This window comes from Carassius auratus, unplaced genomic scaffold, assembly GCF_003368295.1.
Source record: "Carassius auratus strain Wakin unplaced genomic scaffold, ASM336829v1 scaf_tig00023703, whole genome shotgun sequence".
In the NCBI taxonomy this organism is placed as follows: Eukaryota; Metazoa; Chordata; class Actinopteri; order Cypriniformes; family Cyprinidae; genus Carassius; species Carassius auratus.
Genome location: NW_020525292.1, coordinates 43628 through 62500, shown reverse-complemented (window position 1 = coordinate 62500; position 18873 = coordinate 43628). Strand labels below are relative to the sequence as shown.

Genomic DNA, 18873 nt, shown 5'->3' with positions numbered 1-18873 from the left:
GCTCTGGCAGGAAGCCAGCGACACCAACATCAGACCACAGCACTGAAGAACACTGATCTCACTGCACTCATATTATCTAAACCTTACTCCATCCGACCCCAGCTGACTCTACTCAACTCCATCTGACTCCACCTGACTCTACCTGACTCCACCTGACTCCATCTGACCCCAGCTGCCTCCACCTGACTCCATCTGACTCCACCTGACTCCACCTGGCTCTTCCCTGACTCCAACTGAATCCATCTGACCCCAGCTGACTCCACCTTGACTCTACCTGACTCCACCTGATTCCATCTGACCCCAGCTGACTCCACCTGACTCTACCTGCCTCCACCTGACTCCATCTGACTCCATCTGACTCCACCTGGCTCTACCCGACTACAACTGAATCCATCTGACCCCAGCTGACTCTACCTGACTCCACCTGATTCCATCTGACTTTATCTGACTCTACCCAACTCCATCTGGCTCTACCCGACTCCAACTGACTCCATCTGGCTCCAACCGACTCCATCCGACTCTACCTGACTCCACCTGGCTCTACCCAACTCCATCTGGCTCTACCTGACTCCACCTGGTTCCAACTGACTCTACCTGACTCCATCTAACTCTACCCAACTCCATCTAACTCTACCCTACTACATCTGATTCTACCTGACTCTACCTGGCTCCAACTGACTCTAACTGACTCCATCTGACTCTAGCTGACTCTAGCTGACTCCATCTAACTCTACCCAACTCCATCTGACTCTACCTGACTCCACCTGGCTCCAACCGTCTCCATCTGACTCTACCTGACTCCATCTGACTCTACCTGACTCCATCTAACTCTACCCGACTCCATCTGACTCTACCTGACTCCACCTGACTCCAATCGACTTTATCCGACTCTACCTGAGTCCAACTGGCTCCTACTGACTCTACCCGACTCCATCTGACCCTACCTGACTCTACCTGACTCCACCTGGCTCTACCCAACTCCATCTGGCTCTAACTGACTCCACCTGGATCCAACTGACTCTACCTGACTCCATCCGGCTGTACCTGACTCCATCTAACTCTACCCAACTCCATCTAACTCTACCCGACTACATCTGACTCTACCTGACTCCACCTGGCTCCAACTGACTCTACCCGACTCATCTGACTCTACCTGACTCCATCTAACGCTATCTGACTCGATCTAACTAACCTTTGGGATGTGACGCTGAGAGGACGCTGGCGCGTTTTGGCTGCCGCTTCTCACTCCGGACGAAAAAGTTTGTTTGTAACAAAAACGGTTTTACCTACTGACTTTGTTTAGTACCGGTGGTATCTGTTCCTACCTCAAGATCTGGATTGTGTCTCTGCCTGGTCGCCGCATCTGCTGCCCGTCACGTTGTGATTCTGCTGTGACCATCAACAAGCTAGCCCCCGGGGTTGCCTTCGGCCCATCCCCGCTATTTTCTGCTCGAGCAGTGGATTACAGCCCGGTTACTGGCCGGCCTGCACTCCGGAGCAGCCTGTCAGCTATGCGGCTACTACTGTTTATGACTTTCCTGCTGGCCTTTCTGTCATCTACGGCTCTGACCATGGCACTTCGATACACGTCCTTGCAGCTTCTCAGATTTAACCACCGCGCACCTCCTTCACTGGACATCATCTCTACTCTGCAACAACACTGTCTTCTTCGTCGTCGCCCTTATATCCACCGAGGCTCCCGTCGTAATCTTCACTACTACTTCAGTGCCGAAAACAGTATTCCATCTTTCTGGTCCGGCCGAAGTTCACTCCAGCCTGGAAACTGGCGCAACAACAACATCCGCATACGTCATCCGCGCACTCTTCACGCGACTTCATCTAACCTCCTGCCCGTCTCAACTTCCGCCATTTGGATTTCAAAACAAAAGCCTCTTAAGACAGCGCTATTCAATACAAGATCACTCAACAATAAAAGCCTGCTCCTCTGTGAATTCATTACTGACAATAAACTGGATTTTCTCTGTCTTACCGAAACCTGGCATAAACCTATGGATTACTTTGCATTAAATCAGACCACCCCACCTGGATACTCCTTCATTGACAACCCCCGTCTGGACCGGCGAGGTGGTGGCATCGCAGTTATTCACCGCAGCGATATCTCCATCCGCCCCATCCCCATCCCGGCTGTATCCTCATTTGAACACTTGGCTTTCAGACTTCCTGGTTCCCAATCACTCACTGCTGCAGTCATCTACCGCCCTCCCAAACTTTGTCCATCATTTCTTTCTGATTTCATAGACTTCGTAACTCAGCTGTCTTCCATTTCTCCGTCCGTTCTCCTCATTGGTGACTTCAACATTCATATCGACTCTCCGACAGCAAAATTCACATCTGACTTTTTGGACATTTTAAACTGCCTCAACCTTACCCAGCATGTCACCTCACCCACACATAATCATGGACATATCTTGGACCTGGTCTGTTCCACACCCTCCCTCACCATACATAACCTTTCATTGACTGACCTCACAATTTCTGATCATCTGGCCATCACCTTGGATGTCATTACCCCCTCTCCTACCATCAAACACACAAGAACAATTACATTTCGAAACCTGAAATCTATTAGTCCCATCTCTCTCAACTCATCCATATCCCATGCCATCTCTACTTCTTCACTTCCCTCCGATCCGATTGCCTCTGATCTAGTCAATTTCTACAACCACACACTCTCCACCTGCCTCAACCAAATAGCCCCTCTTAAAACTGCCTCAGTCTCCTTCTCCACCTCTGCTCCTTGGTACACCCCAGATCTTCACATTCTCAAAAGACAAAAAAGACAACTTGAAAGGATCCATAAAAAATCCGGTCTCACTGTCCATGCACAAGCCTACAAACACGCCATAACCACATACAATTCTGCTCTCAAAACTGCCCGGTCCAATTTCTACTCACAACTCATCCACTCAAATTCTTCTAACCCCCGCACATTATTCTCCACATTTGCAAAACTGACCAAACCCAAGGACAATATAACCTCCACATTCACTATAGACAAATGCAATAACTTTCTGTCATCCTACCATACCAAAATCCATACAATACACTGTTCACTAGCATCCACTTCCTCCGCTTCTCCTCCTTCTGAATATCAACTCCCTCCGCTCACACACCACAGCTTTTCCTCCTTCTCTCCACTGTCTCCCTCTGACACCTCCAAACTCCTTTCGACCATGAAATTCTCAAACTGCCAGCTTGACCCGATCCCTTCTCCTCTCTTCAAAAGCTGTCAAGAAACCCTTATTCCTCTCATCACCATCATCATCAACACTTCCCTTACGTCTGGATCTGTTCCATCCCCGCTAAAACTTGCATCCATCACACCCCTCCTGAAAAAACCTGGCCTCAACCCTGACAATCTGGATAACTTCAGACCCATCTCCAATATTCCGTTACTTTCAAAAATTCTGGAACGCGCCGTAAACACACAACTCCATCAATATCTCCACTCCTCTCAACTCTTCGAAACATTTCAATCCGGATTCCGTCCACACCACAGCACAGAAACAGCCCTTCTTAAAGTCACAAATGATCTCCTCATTGCTGCCGACTTTGGTTTCATATCCATCCTCCTTCTCCTCGACCTCTCCGCTGCATTTGACACTATTGACCATACTGTCCTTCTCCATCGTCTTCAATCTATTGGCATCTCTGGTACAGCACTTCGCTGGCTCACATCTTACCTCTCTGATCGTCACCATTTTGTCTCTGTTAATAACTGCAACTCCCACACCTCCCCTGTCACCCATGGCGTCCCCCAAGGTTCCGTTCTCGGCCCCCTCCTCTTCACCATCTACATGCTTCCCCTCGGTCAGATCATCCGCAACCATGGACTCCATTTTCACTGCTACGCAGATGATACCCAAATCTACTTTTCCACCAAATCCATCTCCCCGGCTATTCTCTCCACCATCACCGATTGCATTTCTGACATTAAAACCTGGATGGACAATAATTTTCTTAAACTCAACAGCAGTAAAACAGAACTCCTTATCACGGGCCCAAAATCTCTCCTCTCCTCTATTCAGAACTTTACTCTCCTTATCGACGGACATATTGTCACCCCCTCCCTCTCTGTCCGAAACCTTGGCATCATAATGGACCCCACCCTCTCATACCGAACACACATCAACCATATCACTAAACTATCCTTTTTCCACCTCCGCAATATTGCCCGCTTTCGCCCCTCCCTTACCTTGGCAACAGCTGAAATTCTCATTCATGCATTCATAACTTCAAGACTTGACTATTGCAATAGCCTTCTATACGGACTTCCTACCAATCAACTACAAAAACTGCAATACATCCAAAACTCAGCTGCCCGCCTCCTAACCCACACCCGGTCAAGAGAACACATCACCCCCGTTCTCCGTCAGCTCCATTGGCTACCTGTTCACTATCGCATTCAATATAAGCTCCTTCTCCTCACCTATAAGTCCCTCCATAACCTGGCCCCACTCTACCTCACTGAGCTCCTGGAACAGCACCAACCCACCCGCCACCTCCGTTCAGCTGGCACAAACCGCCTTGCTCCGATCGTCCGCACTAACCGACGGACTTTGGGGGATCGAGCCTTCGCTATCACTGCCCCCACCCTCTGGAACTCACTCCCTACATCCATCAGAAACTCGGACTCACTGCCAAACTTCAAATCAGTACTCAAAACCCACCTGTTCAAACTAGCTTTTCCCTAAACCCTTGTTGTTTTGTTTTGTTTTGTTTTGTTTGTTTCCCCATGTGAAGCGTCTTTGAGTGTCCAAAAAAGCGCTATACAAGTTTGATGTATTATTATTATTATTATTAACTCTACCCGACTTCATCTAACTCTACCCAACTCCATCTGACCCTACCTGACTCTACCTGACTCCACCTGGCTCTACCCAACTCCATCTGACTCTACCTGACTCCACCTGGCTCCAACTGACTCTACCTGACTCCATCCAACACTACCTGACTCCATCTAACTCTACCCAACTCCATCTGACTCTACCTGACACCACCTGGCTCCAACTGACTCTACCTGACTCCATCTGACTCTACCTGATTCCACCTGGCTCCAACTTACTCTACCCGACTCCATCTGACTCTAGCTGACTCCATCTAACTCTACCTGACTCCATCTGACTCTACCTGACTCCATCTGGCTCTACCTGACTCCACCTGGCTCCAACTGACTCTACCCAACTCCATCTGACTCTACCTGACTCCACCTGGCTCCAACTGACTCTACCTGACTCCATCCAACACTACCTGACTCCATCTAACTCTACCCGACTCCATCTAACTCTACCCAACTCCATCTGACTCTACCTGACTCCATCTGATTCCATCTGACTTTATCTGACTCTACCCAACTCCATCTAACTCTACCCAACTCCATCTGACTCTACCTGACACCACCTGGCTCCAACTGACTCTACCTGACTCCATCTGACTCTAGCTGACTCTAGCTGACTCCATCTAACTCTACCCAACTCCATCTGACTCTACCTGACTCCACCTGTCTCCAACCGTCTCCATCTGACTCTAACTGACTCCATCTGACTCTACCTGACTCCATCTAACTCTACCCGACTCCATCTGACTCTACCTGACTCCACCTGGCTCCAATCGACTTTATCCGACTCTACCTGACTCCATCTAACTCTACCCGACTCCATCGTACTCTACCCAACTCCATCTGACTCTACGTGACTCCGTCTGACTCTACCTGATTCCACCTGGCTCCAACTGACTCTACCCGACTCCATCTGACTCTACCCGACTCCATCTAACACACCTGACACCACCTGGCTCCAACTGACTCTACCTGACTCCATCTGACTCTACCTGATTCCACCTGGCTCCAACTTACTCTACCCGACTCCATCTGACTCTAGCTGACTCCATCTAACTCTACCTGACTCCATCTGACTCTACCTGACTCCATCTGGCTCTACCTGACTCCACCTGGCTCCAACTGACTCTACCCAACTCCATCTGACTCTACCTGACTCCACCTGGCTCCAACTGACTCTACCTGACTCCATCCAACACTACCTGACTCCATCTAACTCTACCCGACTCCATCTAACTCTACCCAACTCCATCTGACTCTACCTGACTCCATCTGATTCCATCTGACTTTATCTGACTCTACCCAACTCCATCTAACTCTACCCAACTCCATCTGACTCTACCTGACACCACCTGGCTCCAACTGACTCTACCTGACTCCATCTGACTCTAGCTGACTCTAGCTGACTCCATCTAACTCTACCCAACTCCATCTGACTCTACCTGACTCCACCTGTCTCCAACCGTCTCCATCTGACTCTAACTGACTCCATCTGACTCTACCTGACTCCATCTAACTCTACCCGACTCCATCTGACTCTACCTGACTCCACCTGGCTCCAATCGACTTTATCCGACTCTACCTGACTCCATCTAACTCTACCCGACTCCATCGTACTCTACCCAACTCCATCTGACTCTACGTGACTCCGTCTGACTCTACCTGATTCCACCTGGCTCCAACTGACTCTACCCGACTCCATCTGACTCTACCCGACTCCATCTAACACACCTGACTCCATCTGACTCTACCTGACTCCATCTATCTCTACCCAACTCCAACTGACTCTACCTGACTCCATCTGACTCTAGCTGACTCTAGCTGACTCCATCTAACTCTACCCAACTCCATCTGACTCTACCTGACTCCACCTGTCTCCAACCGTCTCCATCTGACTCTACCTGACTCCATCAGACTCTACCTGACTCCATCTAACTCTACCCGACTCCATCTGACTCTACCTGACTCCACCTGGCTCCAATCGACTTTATCCGACTCTACCTGACTCCATCTAACTCTACCCGACTCCATCTGACTCTACGTGACACCAACTGGCTCCAACTGACTCTACCCGACTCCATCTGACTCTAGCTAACTCCATCTAACTCTACCCGACTCCATCTAACACACCTGACTCCATCTGACTCTAGCTGACTCCATCTAACTCTACCTGACTCCATCTAACACACCTGACTCCATCTGACTCTACCCGACTCCATCTAACTCTACCCGACTCCATCTAACACACCTGACTCCATCTGACTCTACCCGACTCCATCTGACTCTAGCTGACTCCATCTAACTCTACCCGACTCCATCTAACACACCTGACTCCATCTGACTCTACCCGACTCCATCTGACTCTACCCGACTCCATCTGACTCTAGCTGACTCCATCTAACTCTACCCGACTCCATCTGACTCTAGCTGACTCCATCTAACTCTACCCGACTCCATCTAACACACCTGGCTCCAACTGACTCTACCCGACTCCATCTAACTCTATCCGACTCAATCTAACACACCTGACTCCATCTGACTCTACCTGACTCCATCTGACTCTAGCTGACTCCATCTAACTCTACCCGACTCCATCTAACACACCTGACTCCATCTGACTCTACCCGACTCCATCTGACTCTACCCGACTCCATCTGACTCTAGCTGACTCCATCTAACTCTACCCGACTCCATCTGACTCTAGCTGACTCCATCTAACTCTACCCGACTCCATCTAACACACCTGACTCCATCTGACTCTACCTGACTCCATCTAACTCTACCCGACTACATCTGACTCTACCTGACTCCATCTGACTCTAGCTGACTCCATCTAACTCTACCCGACTCCATCTAACACACCTGACTCCATCTGACTCTACCTGACTCCATCTAACACACCTGGCTCCAACTGACTCTACCCGACTCCATCTGACTCTAGCTGACTCCATCTAACTCTACCCGACTCCATCTAACACACCTGACTCCATCTGACTCTACCTGACTCCATCTAACACACCTGACTCCATCTGACTCTACCTGACTCCATCTAACTCTACCCGACTACGTCTGACTCTACCTGACTCCACCTGACTCCAACCGACTCCACCCAACTAAAAACCACAGCAGTATACAAACAAGAGTAAAGTAACTCAGGTTCAGTTGCTAAGACACAAACTGTAAATCTCATTTGTGTTTAGGTACAACCTCAACATTTATTAATAGGAATGTGGCCAAAACATCTAGAATGTGAACCCTGTTTGACCACCTCGCCTTCTTCTGTCTTTTCATTCTTCTCTTCTATTAATGTCTGCATTATTGTTATACTCTTACATCTTGTATCTCTTATTCATTTTGTAATGTAATTGCTTCTGATTGTAATCTGGATAAGCATTTGAATGTAAGTTTGTGTCAAACATGACACACTGAGATGAGGAGGATTTAAACATTACATATTTTCTGAATATATTTGATACTCAAAAGATAATGGAATTAGTCAAACTAATTCTAGCTAAACCTTAGATGGGATTGGCTGTGAGAATCACATGATGCATCTGCTGATCTGAGCCTTGATTCAGACCCGTGTGTCACTCAGGATGCTGCCTAAGAAGGGATCTGTCCGTGTACACGTGAGCTTATCTATTAGCGTCTCAAACAGGACAGAAATAAAGCACATCAGAAGCAGAAGCTGCTCTTCCTCTCTATGGTGGTATGGAAGTGTGTCGTGTCAACGGGTCACGCATGTCTCTGAAAGCGTGCAATTACAGTCCAACACCGCACCACACCGAACTGACGAACAACGCCAATTACTGTAATTATGCAGACGCTTCGAGAGCAGAGGCAGCGTTTAAAACAAACTCCACCACAAACTTCCACAATAATAATTAATCACTGGACTATTGTCTCCAGCAGATAATGCTGCACTCAATCCGCTGCATAAATCAGCTAAAGAAGTATAATATTACTCTCAGTTTCATATTAGATCAAAGCTGTTTGTGAAACGTGTTAAACATCTTTATAGTCACATTTATTTATCTAGCGCTTTTAACAATGAGGATTGTGTCAAAGCAACTTTACAGTATGAAATATAAAAATATTATTATTTATCATTGAATTCTTTGATTTCATCATCCAGCTCAGCTCAGTTTAAATCTCTAATCTATAATCTCTCTTAATCATTTTCTCTTTCTTTTGGATCTTGGTTTACTTTGAATCAAAAGATCAGATGAATGCATGAATGAGTCAGTGTGAAATCAGCTAGTTCAGCCTCTGATTCTGATTGGATCGGCTCTTACCTGGTGTGAGTGACGATGTCAGTCAAGGCTCCGCCCTCCAGGAACTCCATCACTACCCAGAGTTCATCACTGACCAGATAACTGTTGTACATGTCCACCACGTTCTCGTGATGGTAGTCTCTCATGATGACCACCTGCAAGCAGATGAACAGGAAAACATCTAGACGCTCTCAAAGACCTGTGTCTGATCATCTCTGCTTCATCATGAATGAAAGCTGAAAATCAATCGAAATAAAACAGCAGTTATTCACATGCAAAGTCTGTGAATGGAGCATATGTACGGTGTTTCTGAGTCAAGTGGCACGAATACTTGCAAATTGTAGTCCACACATGAAAACTGTAGTTAGTAACGTAATCTGGTTTATGTATTCTGACTACTTTTCAACTGGTTTTAAATTTACCATTAAACATACCATATTGATATTAAAAAGCAAAGAGAAAGAAAATACATACATTTTTTAATACATTAATCTTTGATTAAACCAGAGAACAAGGAGAATTAACAATGAATAATATACTGTCACTGTGTGAATAATATGTTATGTAATCCATAAAAAGTAACTGTAATCTGATTATAAGCATTACAAAATGTAATATACTCTGAATTACGAGTATCTGATTTCGTCATCCAGATTGCATGTAATCAGTTATAGCACTTGTACACGTGTTGATGTACACGTGAGCAGCTCGTGATGCGTGTTTTCAGTGTCTCGACTCGATCTCTGCATCAGCTGTCAGTCTGTGTCCAAGATAATAAACATTATACATTATATAACCATCTTCCCAAACTTGTAATGACATGCACATATTACCAAAAATAAACTTTTTCTGCCAAAATAAATTCACATATTCACATAAATTTAGACAACTATACACACAGTATGAAAATTGTATTTTTAAAGTGGGACTGTAAAAATCTTAAATCTTTATTTTTTTTATTTTACAGAGAAATGTCACACTAGTAATACTTCATATTTTGCTTAATCTTTTCATAATAAGAAGAATTATGAAAGAATTACTTTTAAAAAATAATGATAATTTTATAGACATGTTGATATACAGTTATTCAGACACCTTCAACATTTCTCACATTATCAGTTTATTCACTATAGTTCAGTTAAACTGTCAGAACAAATTCATCTCAATCATGTCAGATAACTTTGATAGAAAGGTATATAATGAATTCTGTTGAATAGCTGTTAAATTTAAGAACACAATTAGATAAAACCAATTTAGCTGAATCTATCTCCAAGCACTGCTTCATTGTGTTCAGTCTGTGGCGTATAAAGATCACATTAGCAATTAAAGAAAAAAACACTTGAGCTAAACATGCTCAGGTCAATGTGTCTAAATAATTGTAGCTAACAATTTTTACTGTAAGTCCACTGTATGAAGAATTTTTGGGTATAATGTGTCACACCTTACTTTATTTTGCTATCCTCACTTACTTAAATGAAGTATTGTGTCCTGCACCCATTAGCAAAAAAATCTTAAGAAGTTATATCTGATGTCTTATATACTTTTGGTTTGATTGTTTAAACACCGCACAGCTCTTGTTTGTTGAGCAGGATATCTGCGCGCTCACCTCGTTGAACAGAAGTTCCCTCCGCTGCTGTTTCCTCAGGTCCATCTTCTTCACAGCCACCTGTTTGCCGCTGTGCTTCTCGGTGGCGATGCACACGATGCCCGTGGATCCCTCGCCGATCTTCAGGAAGTTGTCCAGATACTCGCGCGGGTCGCCGGGGTTCACCACCAGCTGCAGCGCGGCGCGGAACTGTTCGTGGGACACCCTGCAGGGGGGCTGCTCGGAGGACGAGCCCCAGCTGGGCGGAGGATAGGCCCCGGGCCCCGGGATGAAGGGCGAGGAGGGCTGTGAGTGTGCTCCCTGGGGGGTGTAGGGGGGGCTGGGCTGGGGCGGGCGGTAGTGGTACTGGAGACCGGACGGGTAACAGGGTTTGCCGTGGCTCTGAGGTAGTTTGAAGGGAACACGCTGATACGTCTCGGGCCCCGGCCCCTTCAGACCCCCATCACGGGCCCCGCGCTCGTACTCGCCCTGTCTCGTCCAAACACAAAACATCATGGGCATCATTAGGGTTGGATATTGCTTGAATTTCGTCAATTCCGATTCCCAGTTTAAATTCTAATTTGGTTAAAATCAGACATTTAGATATCAAACATATTTATTTTGTGTCTCGTTTTGCAAAGGTTTCATAGCTGAAGTGAATTGAAATAAAGATTTTACAACAAGTATCCCATTCCTGCCGTCAAGTATACGGTTCTGGAATTGGAATTGGTTTTCGATTCCCAACCCTAGGGCTCATTTATAAAATGTTGCACAGAAACCATCCCAAATTAGAGTTTATGATCATTTCTCAAATATGCAAACGTGTTATTCATAGAATGAATGTACGCACAGAAAACAAAACGCACGTATGCTTCTCTTTCAGATGTGAAATCTCTGGTGAACTTAAGTGTAAATAAATGGTTTCCGCTCTCTGCCTTGTAAACGACTCTTAATTAATGTCATTAACAAATTAAAGATCACCAATCATCATCTAAATTCTTTAATTCAGAACAGCAAGCTGCAAGAACAGATCACATTTCCAGAAACCTGTGTTACTCTGACACGAGAGAGTGTGTACGTCTGCTCAGACACTGATGTGACACTAAACACTTCTCCACGTCGACATCTTCCACAAATATGAGCGCTGACGTGGATTTAAGCACACATACAATCTAAGATTAAATCTGAGTTTTATAAATGAGGCTCCATAAGTGAATAATGCAGACAGGAACAGCAGCAGAAAACAGCACACAATATTTATGATCAATAACAGTTTAAATCATCTGTGTTCTATGTGAATCTGTGTTAAAGTGTAATGTATTTCTGTGATGCTCCGCTGTATTTTCAGCATCATTCCTCCAGTCTTCAGTGTCACATGATCTTCAGAAATCAGAATAATATGATCATTTACTGCTCGAGAAACACTTCTGAAAACAGTTTTATTAATCAATGATGCATTAAATTAATCAAAATGTCAGTAAAGGCATTTATAATGTTACAAAAGATTTCTATTTCAAATAAACTCTTTTCTTTTGAGCTTTATATTCATCTGTGAATCCTTAATAAAATGTATCAGTTTCCACAAAGATATTGAGCAGCACAACTGTGTTCAACATTGATAATAATGTTTCTTGAGCAGCTAATCATATTCATATTATTCTGATTTCTGAAGATCATGTGATGCTGAAAATTCAGCTGCACACCACAGAAATAATTTACTTCAGATAGAAAACAGCTGTTTTAAATCATAATAATACATTCAAATAGTAATAATATTTCAAGAGTTCTTTCAAAAACACTGAAAATGTAGTTATTACTTTTTATTACAGAAATGACTACTTAATAACTGAAGCTCTGACTGTTAGCGTATGTGCTACACAGCTACACAGTGAGATGTTTCCAGCGTGTGTTCAGTGAGAAGCAGAATAAAGCATCAGAAACACGACCGATCTGACTCTCGGGGTCACGGTGGGCCGCAGATTGAATTATTCCCACCACGCCCCGAACACAGAACGATGACTCGACACGGATCGTCATCTGATGATGAGAGCATCGGCTGTAATTATATCGGTGGACTCGTTTAATCAATCATCCCCCGGCGAGGCTGTTTATGGGCCGGAGAGAGTCCCGAGACCTCCTTTCCCAACCGCTGGCTGATCCGTGTTCGTTAAATGCACATTAATCTGAATTTGGCAGAGTAATCAACAACCCAACTGGAGTGTGAAATTGAATTCTGTGGTGGAACACGCCGCCGTGGCTTTTGTGCAAGGGCTGCAGAAAAGGAAGGTGCCACAACATCAGTTCATCACAATGAGCGGAGCGTGCACGAGTTCCCAAGTCCCCGAGCTGTCGGCCTTTAACGGCCCCAGATTCCCAGCAGCGCTCACAAAACGCTGGGATGGCTGAAAGTGACCGAGTCGAGGTGAATGAGAAAGAAAGAGGTTCATTATGACACCGCTGAGACGAGAATGATGGGAGTTCGGCCTGAATCACAGCCATCTCTCTCTCTCACACACACACACACACACTCACACACACACACGACTGTTCTGCTCAATACGTGCGACATACAGTACAACACCGCTGTGAACATCAACCAAACACGCTCATATTTCATCCCAAACATCAGCAGGAAGATGCAGTGGAACGCAAATCAAGAGTTTGTGAATTGTGGCATTATTTTCATGACACATTTACGCACAAATTTCACATTTAATCATTAACACTGTGAATTCAGATCTTTAAGAACACACTAGATGAGGGTCAGGGTTAGGGTCAGGGTCAGGGTCAGGGTTAGGGTCAGGGTCAGGGTCAGGGTCAGGGTCAGGGTCAGGGTCAGGGTCAGGGTTAGGGTCAGGGTCAGGGTCAGTAGAATACGTTGGTTATACTACACTTACAGTCAGCATGTTGTGGACCCATCACAATACAGTGGCCTGAATTTAACTTGTGCTGTTTTCAAAATGTTGTTCAGACCAGACAAAGATTTCAGGATGAAAATATTAACAACATTCAGTTTTTTAATGAATCTTGCAGATTCTGCAGGGGGCATAATTTTATGTTGCTGTATATCCATGAATTATTCAGTGGCCAAATGCACTTATAATGCGGACGGTGTAAACACATCTGCCATGCAAATACAACACGCCTTGATGGGGAATATTTATTTTTTATATTGAATATTAAATATTTATTATGCAGTTTTGCTGCCACAATATATTTAAATAAAACCACAGATCTGTGTCAGAATAAATGTGTTTTTGGCAGTGAAAATGTGTTATAAATGAAGAGAGATAAATACATTTATTGTTTCTCTCTTCTGATTCTTCATGAGATTCACCTGCTGATGGTAATGGTTGGATTAAATACAAATTTATTTATTTTATTATTTTTTAATGAATGTTGCTGATTCTACGGGAGTGCAAGTTCTTTTACTATCATTAGGACACTATTATAGTTTTTATTAACCAGTGTTTGTATTATCAACTATCACATTTTTCTCTTTTCTGTTTTTGAGTAAATTTTTGCTAAAGTTTTACTAATTTTGTTGTGTTTGTGAATTTTTGAGAAAATGCCAGGCAACTAGATGATGGTTGTTTCCGATGATGTTTACTTATATTTGTTTAAATAACAATATGCATATTTTTTATTTTAGTTGTAATTTTAATTTTAAACTATATTAACCCTGATGTAAATCTGTGTGGCAGTAAACTGAGGAGTTATCGTGGAAGTGGTCTTATACACTTCTGATGCGGGCGGATTACAGTAAATGTCTGTGAAGTGAATGACAAGCGTGCATCACAGTTCAGAGCTCAAGTGTGTGTGAATGAAGCTCTGGGATGAGACGCTGTTATCGAGGAGATGCTACGCTTCCATTAATTGATTCCTGCGCCGCTCTCATGAGTAATTCTGTGTCTCCGGCCGCCGCGCTCTTTTCACGGGTGAGGAGATTAAGAACTGACACCAGATCCATCACGGAGCCGGTGCTGAGAGATAATACGCCCTACACGGCCTGCGGGTGAGGAGCGCACAGTGTATCTGCAGCCTTTAACTCAAAACAGCTGGAAACTTCCATTGGGAGCAATGCAGCATTAGTACAGGAACCAGAGGTGCAGGAACTGAGCTCTAATGCAGTGTAAAAACACCTGTCAAATGCATCAGATTAGATCTTTAAAAACGCACCGGAGGAACTGAATTCATGCTGTTTTAAAATAAAATGTTATTCAGAGAGGACAAAGGTTTTTGGGGGGTAAAATTATGCTTTAAAAATTCTTCATGATGATGGTGAAAGTAAGACTAAATACAAAACAACATGCCATTTTTAATGCATCTTTTAGATTCAGGGGGTGTAAATTTATGCTGTAATATTCTGAGGAGTTATTCGTTGGCCTAATACACTTCTAATGTGCAAAGCAGATCAAATAGAAGTATTTGCCAAATGCATGAAATCAGATCTTAAAAAACATACTTGAAGTTTAATGATGTGGAGATTCTGCAGATGTACATTTCTGTTGCAATATATTGAGGAAGTATTGAGGAAGTGGCCTAATACTCTTCTAATGTGGAAAGTGCGTGAAATACAATGTAAAATCATTTGCCAAATGCAAATGCACCACTCCTTATTTATATTAAAGTGATTGTCATTAATTACTCACCCTCATATCTTTAAAAACCCTGTAAGACCTTCATTCATCTTCGGGAACACAAATGAAGATATTTTCTATTAAATCCGAGAGCTTTCTATCCCTCCATACACAGCAATGCAACTGAAATGTTCCCAGACACAGAAACATATCACGGACATCGGTAAAACGGTCCATGTGACATAAATGATTTCATATCACATCCGTTTTATCGCACACTTTTACTGCCACAAGATTTTTGAGCAAAACAAGATCTCCACGGAGCCTTTTAATCCAAAAGACAACTGTATTTCACCTGTATCATCACATGCAAATGTCGCTTCATCAGTAGCGGTTCACTTTGGCAAATCTGGATTTATCTTGCATTGACTGCTCCAGAGAATCACACAAACTAACATCCCTAATGCACTAGTGATATGATGCCCCTGCAGGACAATAAAAGCCAAACCCATCATTAGAAGGAGGCTGATTTCATCTTTACCTTGCCCATGACGAGTGAAGACGTGTTCTCGGACAGTCTGGGGTACGTGTACGAGCTGTACGGCCCCTGCGGCGCAGCTTTAAATGCACTGATGCCGTAGGGTTGGCTGGGCTCCTGCAGGCCTGACCCCGAGCGAGAGCGCTGACGGATGGCCGGCTGGGGGCTCGTCTGACTGATGTAAGAGGACTTGGGTCTCTTGTCATAGTCCTCTCTCAGTCCAGCTCCGTATCCCCAGTCTCCGTCGGGATAGTTCATCTGTCCGCTGTGGACGGAGACACGCGACGGCGTTCCCAGCGGATGCTCCCGATAGTCCTGACTGGATCCGCCCAGAGAGGCGCGGTAGTAGTCCCTGCGGCCGCCCATGGCCATCTCAGCGGTGGACAGCCGCATCTTGCTCTCCAGGTAAGCGTGGTAGTCCGGTGGCATCTTGGCGTAGTCCGAGGACTTCTGCGGCATGGCGTCGGGATAGAAGGGGCTGCGGATGGGATGGCCGTTCTGTCTGAGAGAGAAGCGGTAGTGCCGTCCGACCGCCATCTCACTGTCATGGCCACCTCGGTCACGGTACGCCTCTAGAGAGAAGTCTTTACTGCTGTCCAGGTCGCAGGAGAAGCGGCCGTAATAGTGTCCGAAGCCGTTCTCCTCTGGTCCGCCGGCGTTGGACGTGGACGCAGATGATGGCTTACTCCCGCTGGACTGATGGGCTCCAGGTGGACTCTCTTTCCTCAGAGAGTTGGAGCGGGTGACGGAGATGCTGTCAAACTCCTCCAGCAGGCCGTTGATGGAGGTGTCCTTGGGCGGCCGGCTCCCGCGGACGATGGTCTGAAAGAGAAGACAGGAGCGTCAGTGAGAGGCACAGAGAGGAACAAGAAGGTCTACAGTGCTGGCCCAAATGATTATAACACTAGTATTGAAAGTAGCTAAAAATTGTTTTAAGTCAGTTTCTATCTTTTGCTGTAGTGTGTCAGTAGGATTTATCAGTTTACATTTCCAAACATTCATTTAATTGTAATAATGCAGTGAGATTTTTGTGCTCCACACAGAGATGTGATCTGATCATCATCAGTCTGTCTGGAATTGATTATTACAATGAATGCTAAATGAATGTTTGGAAATGTAAACTGATATTTCCTACTGACACACTACAGCAGAATATATTTTTTAAGCCGGTAAAAGCACTAGTGTTCTAATCATTTGAGCCACCACTGTATATTTGGACAGACATCAGTGGGAGTGGGATCAGAAAACGTTTGGCAGTGGTGCAATTACAAGCATAGAATCACAGCATTGCTGATCTCATCCCACTGCTGCTTAAGCACTTTACACAGCTGCATCGTGACGCACCGCAGAATAAACCTCCAACAGACCCAAAGTACAGGAGAACCACGAGCTGAAGGCACGATGGAAGGGTTTTCCTAAAGTAGTCTTCCAAAACTACACCACAATTACATGTGCAGAAACACAAAACAAGTCTTTTCATATTTTCATACAGATTGGCCTAAACCAGGTAAAAGCCAATCCCACACACACAATTATTTGAAGAACTGATCACTGAAAGGTTCTTTGGGGAACCAAAAATTGTTCTATGGTTTTATGACATTGCTGTAAAAAAGAGCTTTTAAATCCCTTGCTTTTATCCATTATTTATCCGCATTATTTTAAAGGAACTGCTGCTGTATGCAGACAAATTGTGATTATTTTCTATGTAAATGATCAAATCTTAAAAGAAGAGACTCTATTTCTAGCCATTACTGTACAGTATGTGACGTATGCAGCTTCAGTAAAGAGTGGGATCTAGACCTGCATCTCTGACCTCATTCAGGTGACATCAGACGACCTGATCGAAAACTAGAACAAAAGCTAGATTAAAGATCCAGCCAAAGCTACATGAATCTATAATGAAAATTATTATCGTAGGTTCTTCAGATTAATGTTTTGGTTCAATGGTTCTTTGAAGGATGAAAACATATTGTAGAAGTTTTTCTAACCAACCAGAAAACAACTCTAAAGGATCTTAAGAAACTTCTTCTAGGGCTTTGTGCTGGAAATGCCTTTTGGTTCTGATTGATCTTCAGGTTGATTTCTTTAATATGAAGATAAACTCATGAAAAGCTGAGACACAGTTGAGAGCAGGATGAGATCTAAGCAGTTGGATGCACATCATTTTCAGATGAAGGTCCGTATTAAACTTTTACTCTGAAGCTCGACAGATGAATGTCATCAAACACAAATGTGAAGAGAGGAGCTCATAAACTTCACAGTAGGAGTTTCAGCACAGGAAGAGGAAATACATCTCCTGAATGGGCCAGTGTCCTCCTCACATCCATCTCTTTAATGTGTGTGTCACCAGTGCTCTCTGAGCTCGGTCCCTATCTGAGGAGAGTAGGATCCTCTGATCCACTACACTGCCACTAACACTCGCTCACACTCGTTCATGCTAATACTCACAGTCACTCACACTCGTTCATGCTCACACTCAGACGATCAGAATCACACTCGCTCATGCTAATACTCACACTCGCTCACACTCGTTCATGCTCACACTCAGACGATCAGAATCACGCTCGCTCATGCTAATACTCACACTCGCTTACACTCGTTCATGCTCACACTCAGACGATCAGAATCACGCTCGCTCATGCTAATACTCACACTCGCTCACACTCGTTCATGCTAATACTCACAGTCACTCACACTCGTTCATGCTAATACTCACAGTCACTCACACTCGTTCATGCTCACACTCAGACGATCAGAATCACACTCGCTCATGCTAATACTCACACTCGCTCACACTCGTTCATGCTCACACTCAGACGATCAGAATCACGCTCTCTCATGCTAATACTCACACTCGCTCACACTCGTTCATGCTCACACTCAGACGATCAGAATCACACTCGCTCATGCTAATACTCACACTCGCTCACACTCGTTCATGCTCACACTCAGACGATCAGAATCACGCTCGCTCATGCTAATACTCACACTCGCTCACACTCGTTCATGCTAATACTCACAGTCACTCACACTCGTTC

General features: G+C 44.6%; 1 protein-coding gene across 3 annotated transcripts in view; it reads right to left on the bottom strand.

The window, feature by feature from the left end:
- The window catches only part of LOC113077981 (serine/threonine-protein kinase PAK 5-like), a 57173-nt gene that overhangs the window by 9580 nt on the left and 28720 nt on the right, over positions 1 to 18873 (bottom strand). For all 3 annotated transcript variants that reach the window (XM_026250237.1, XM_026250239.1, XM_026250238.1), the window contains 3 exons: positions 15839 to 16657; positions 10739 to 11206; positions 9154 to 9287 (listed from right to left, as the gene is read on the bottom strand). In XM_026250237.1, coding sequence (XP_026106022.1) covers positions 9154 to 9287; positions 10739 to 11206; positions 15839 to 16657 — 1421 coding nt within the window. The remainder of the gene's footprint in view (positions 1 to 9153; positions 9288 to 10738; positions 11207 to 15838; positions 16658 to 18873) is intronic.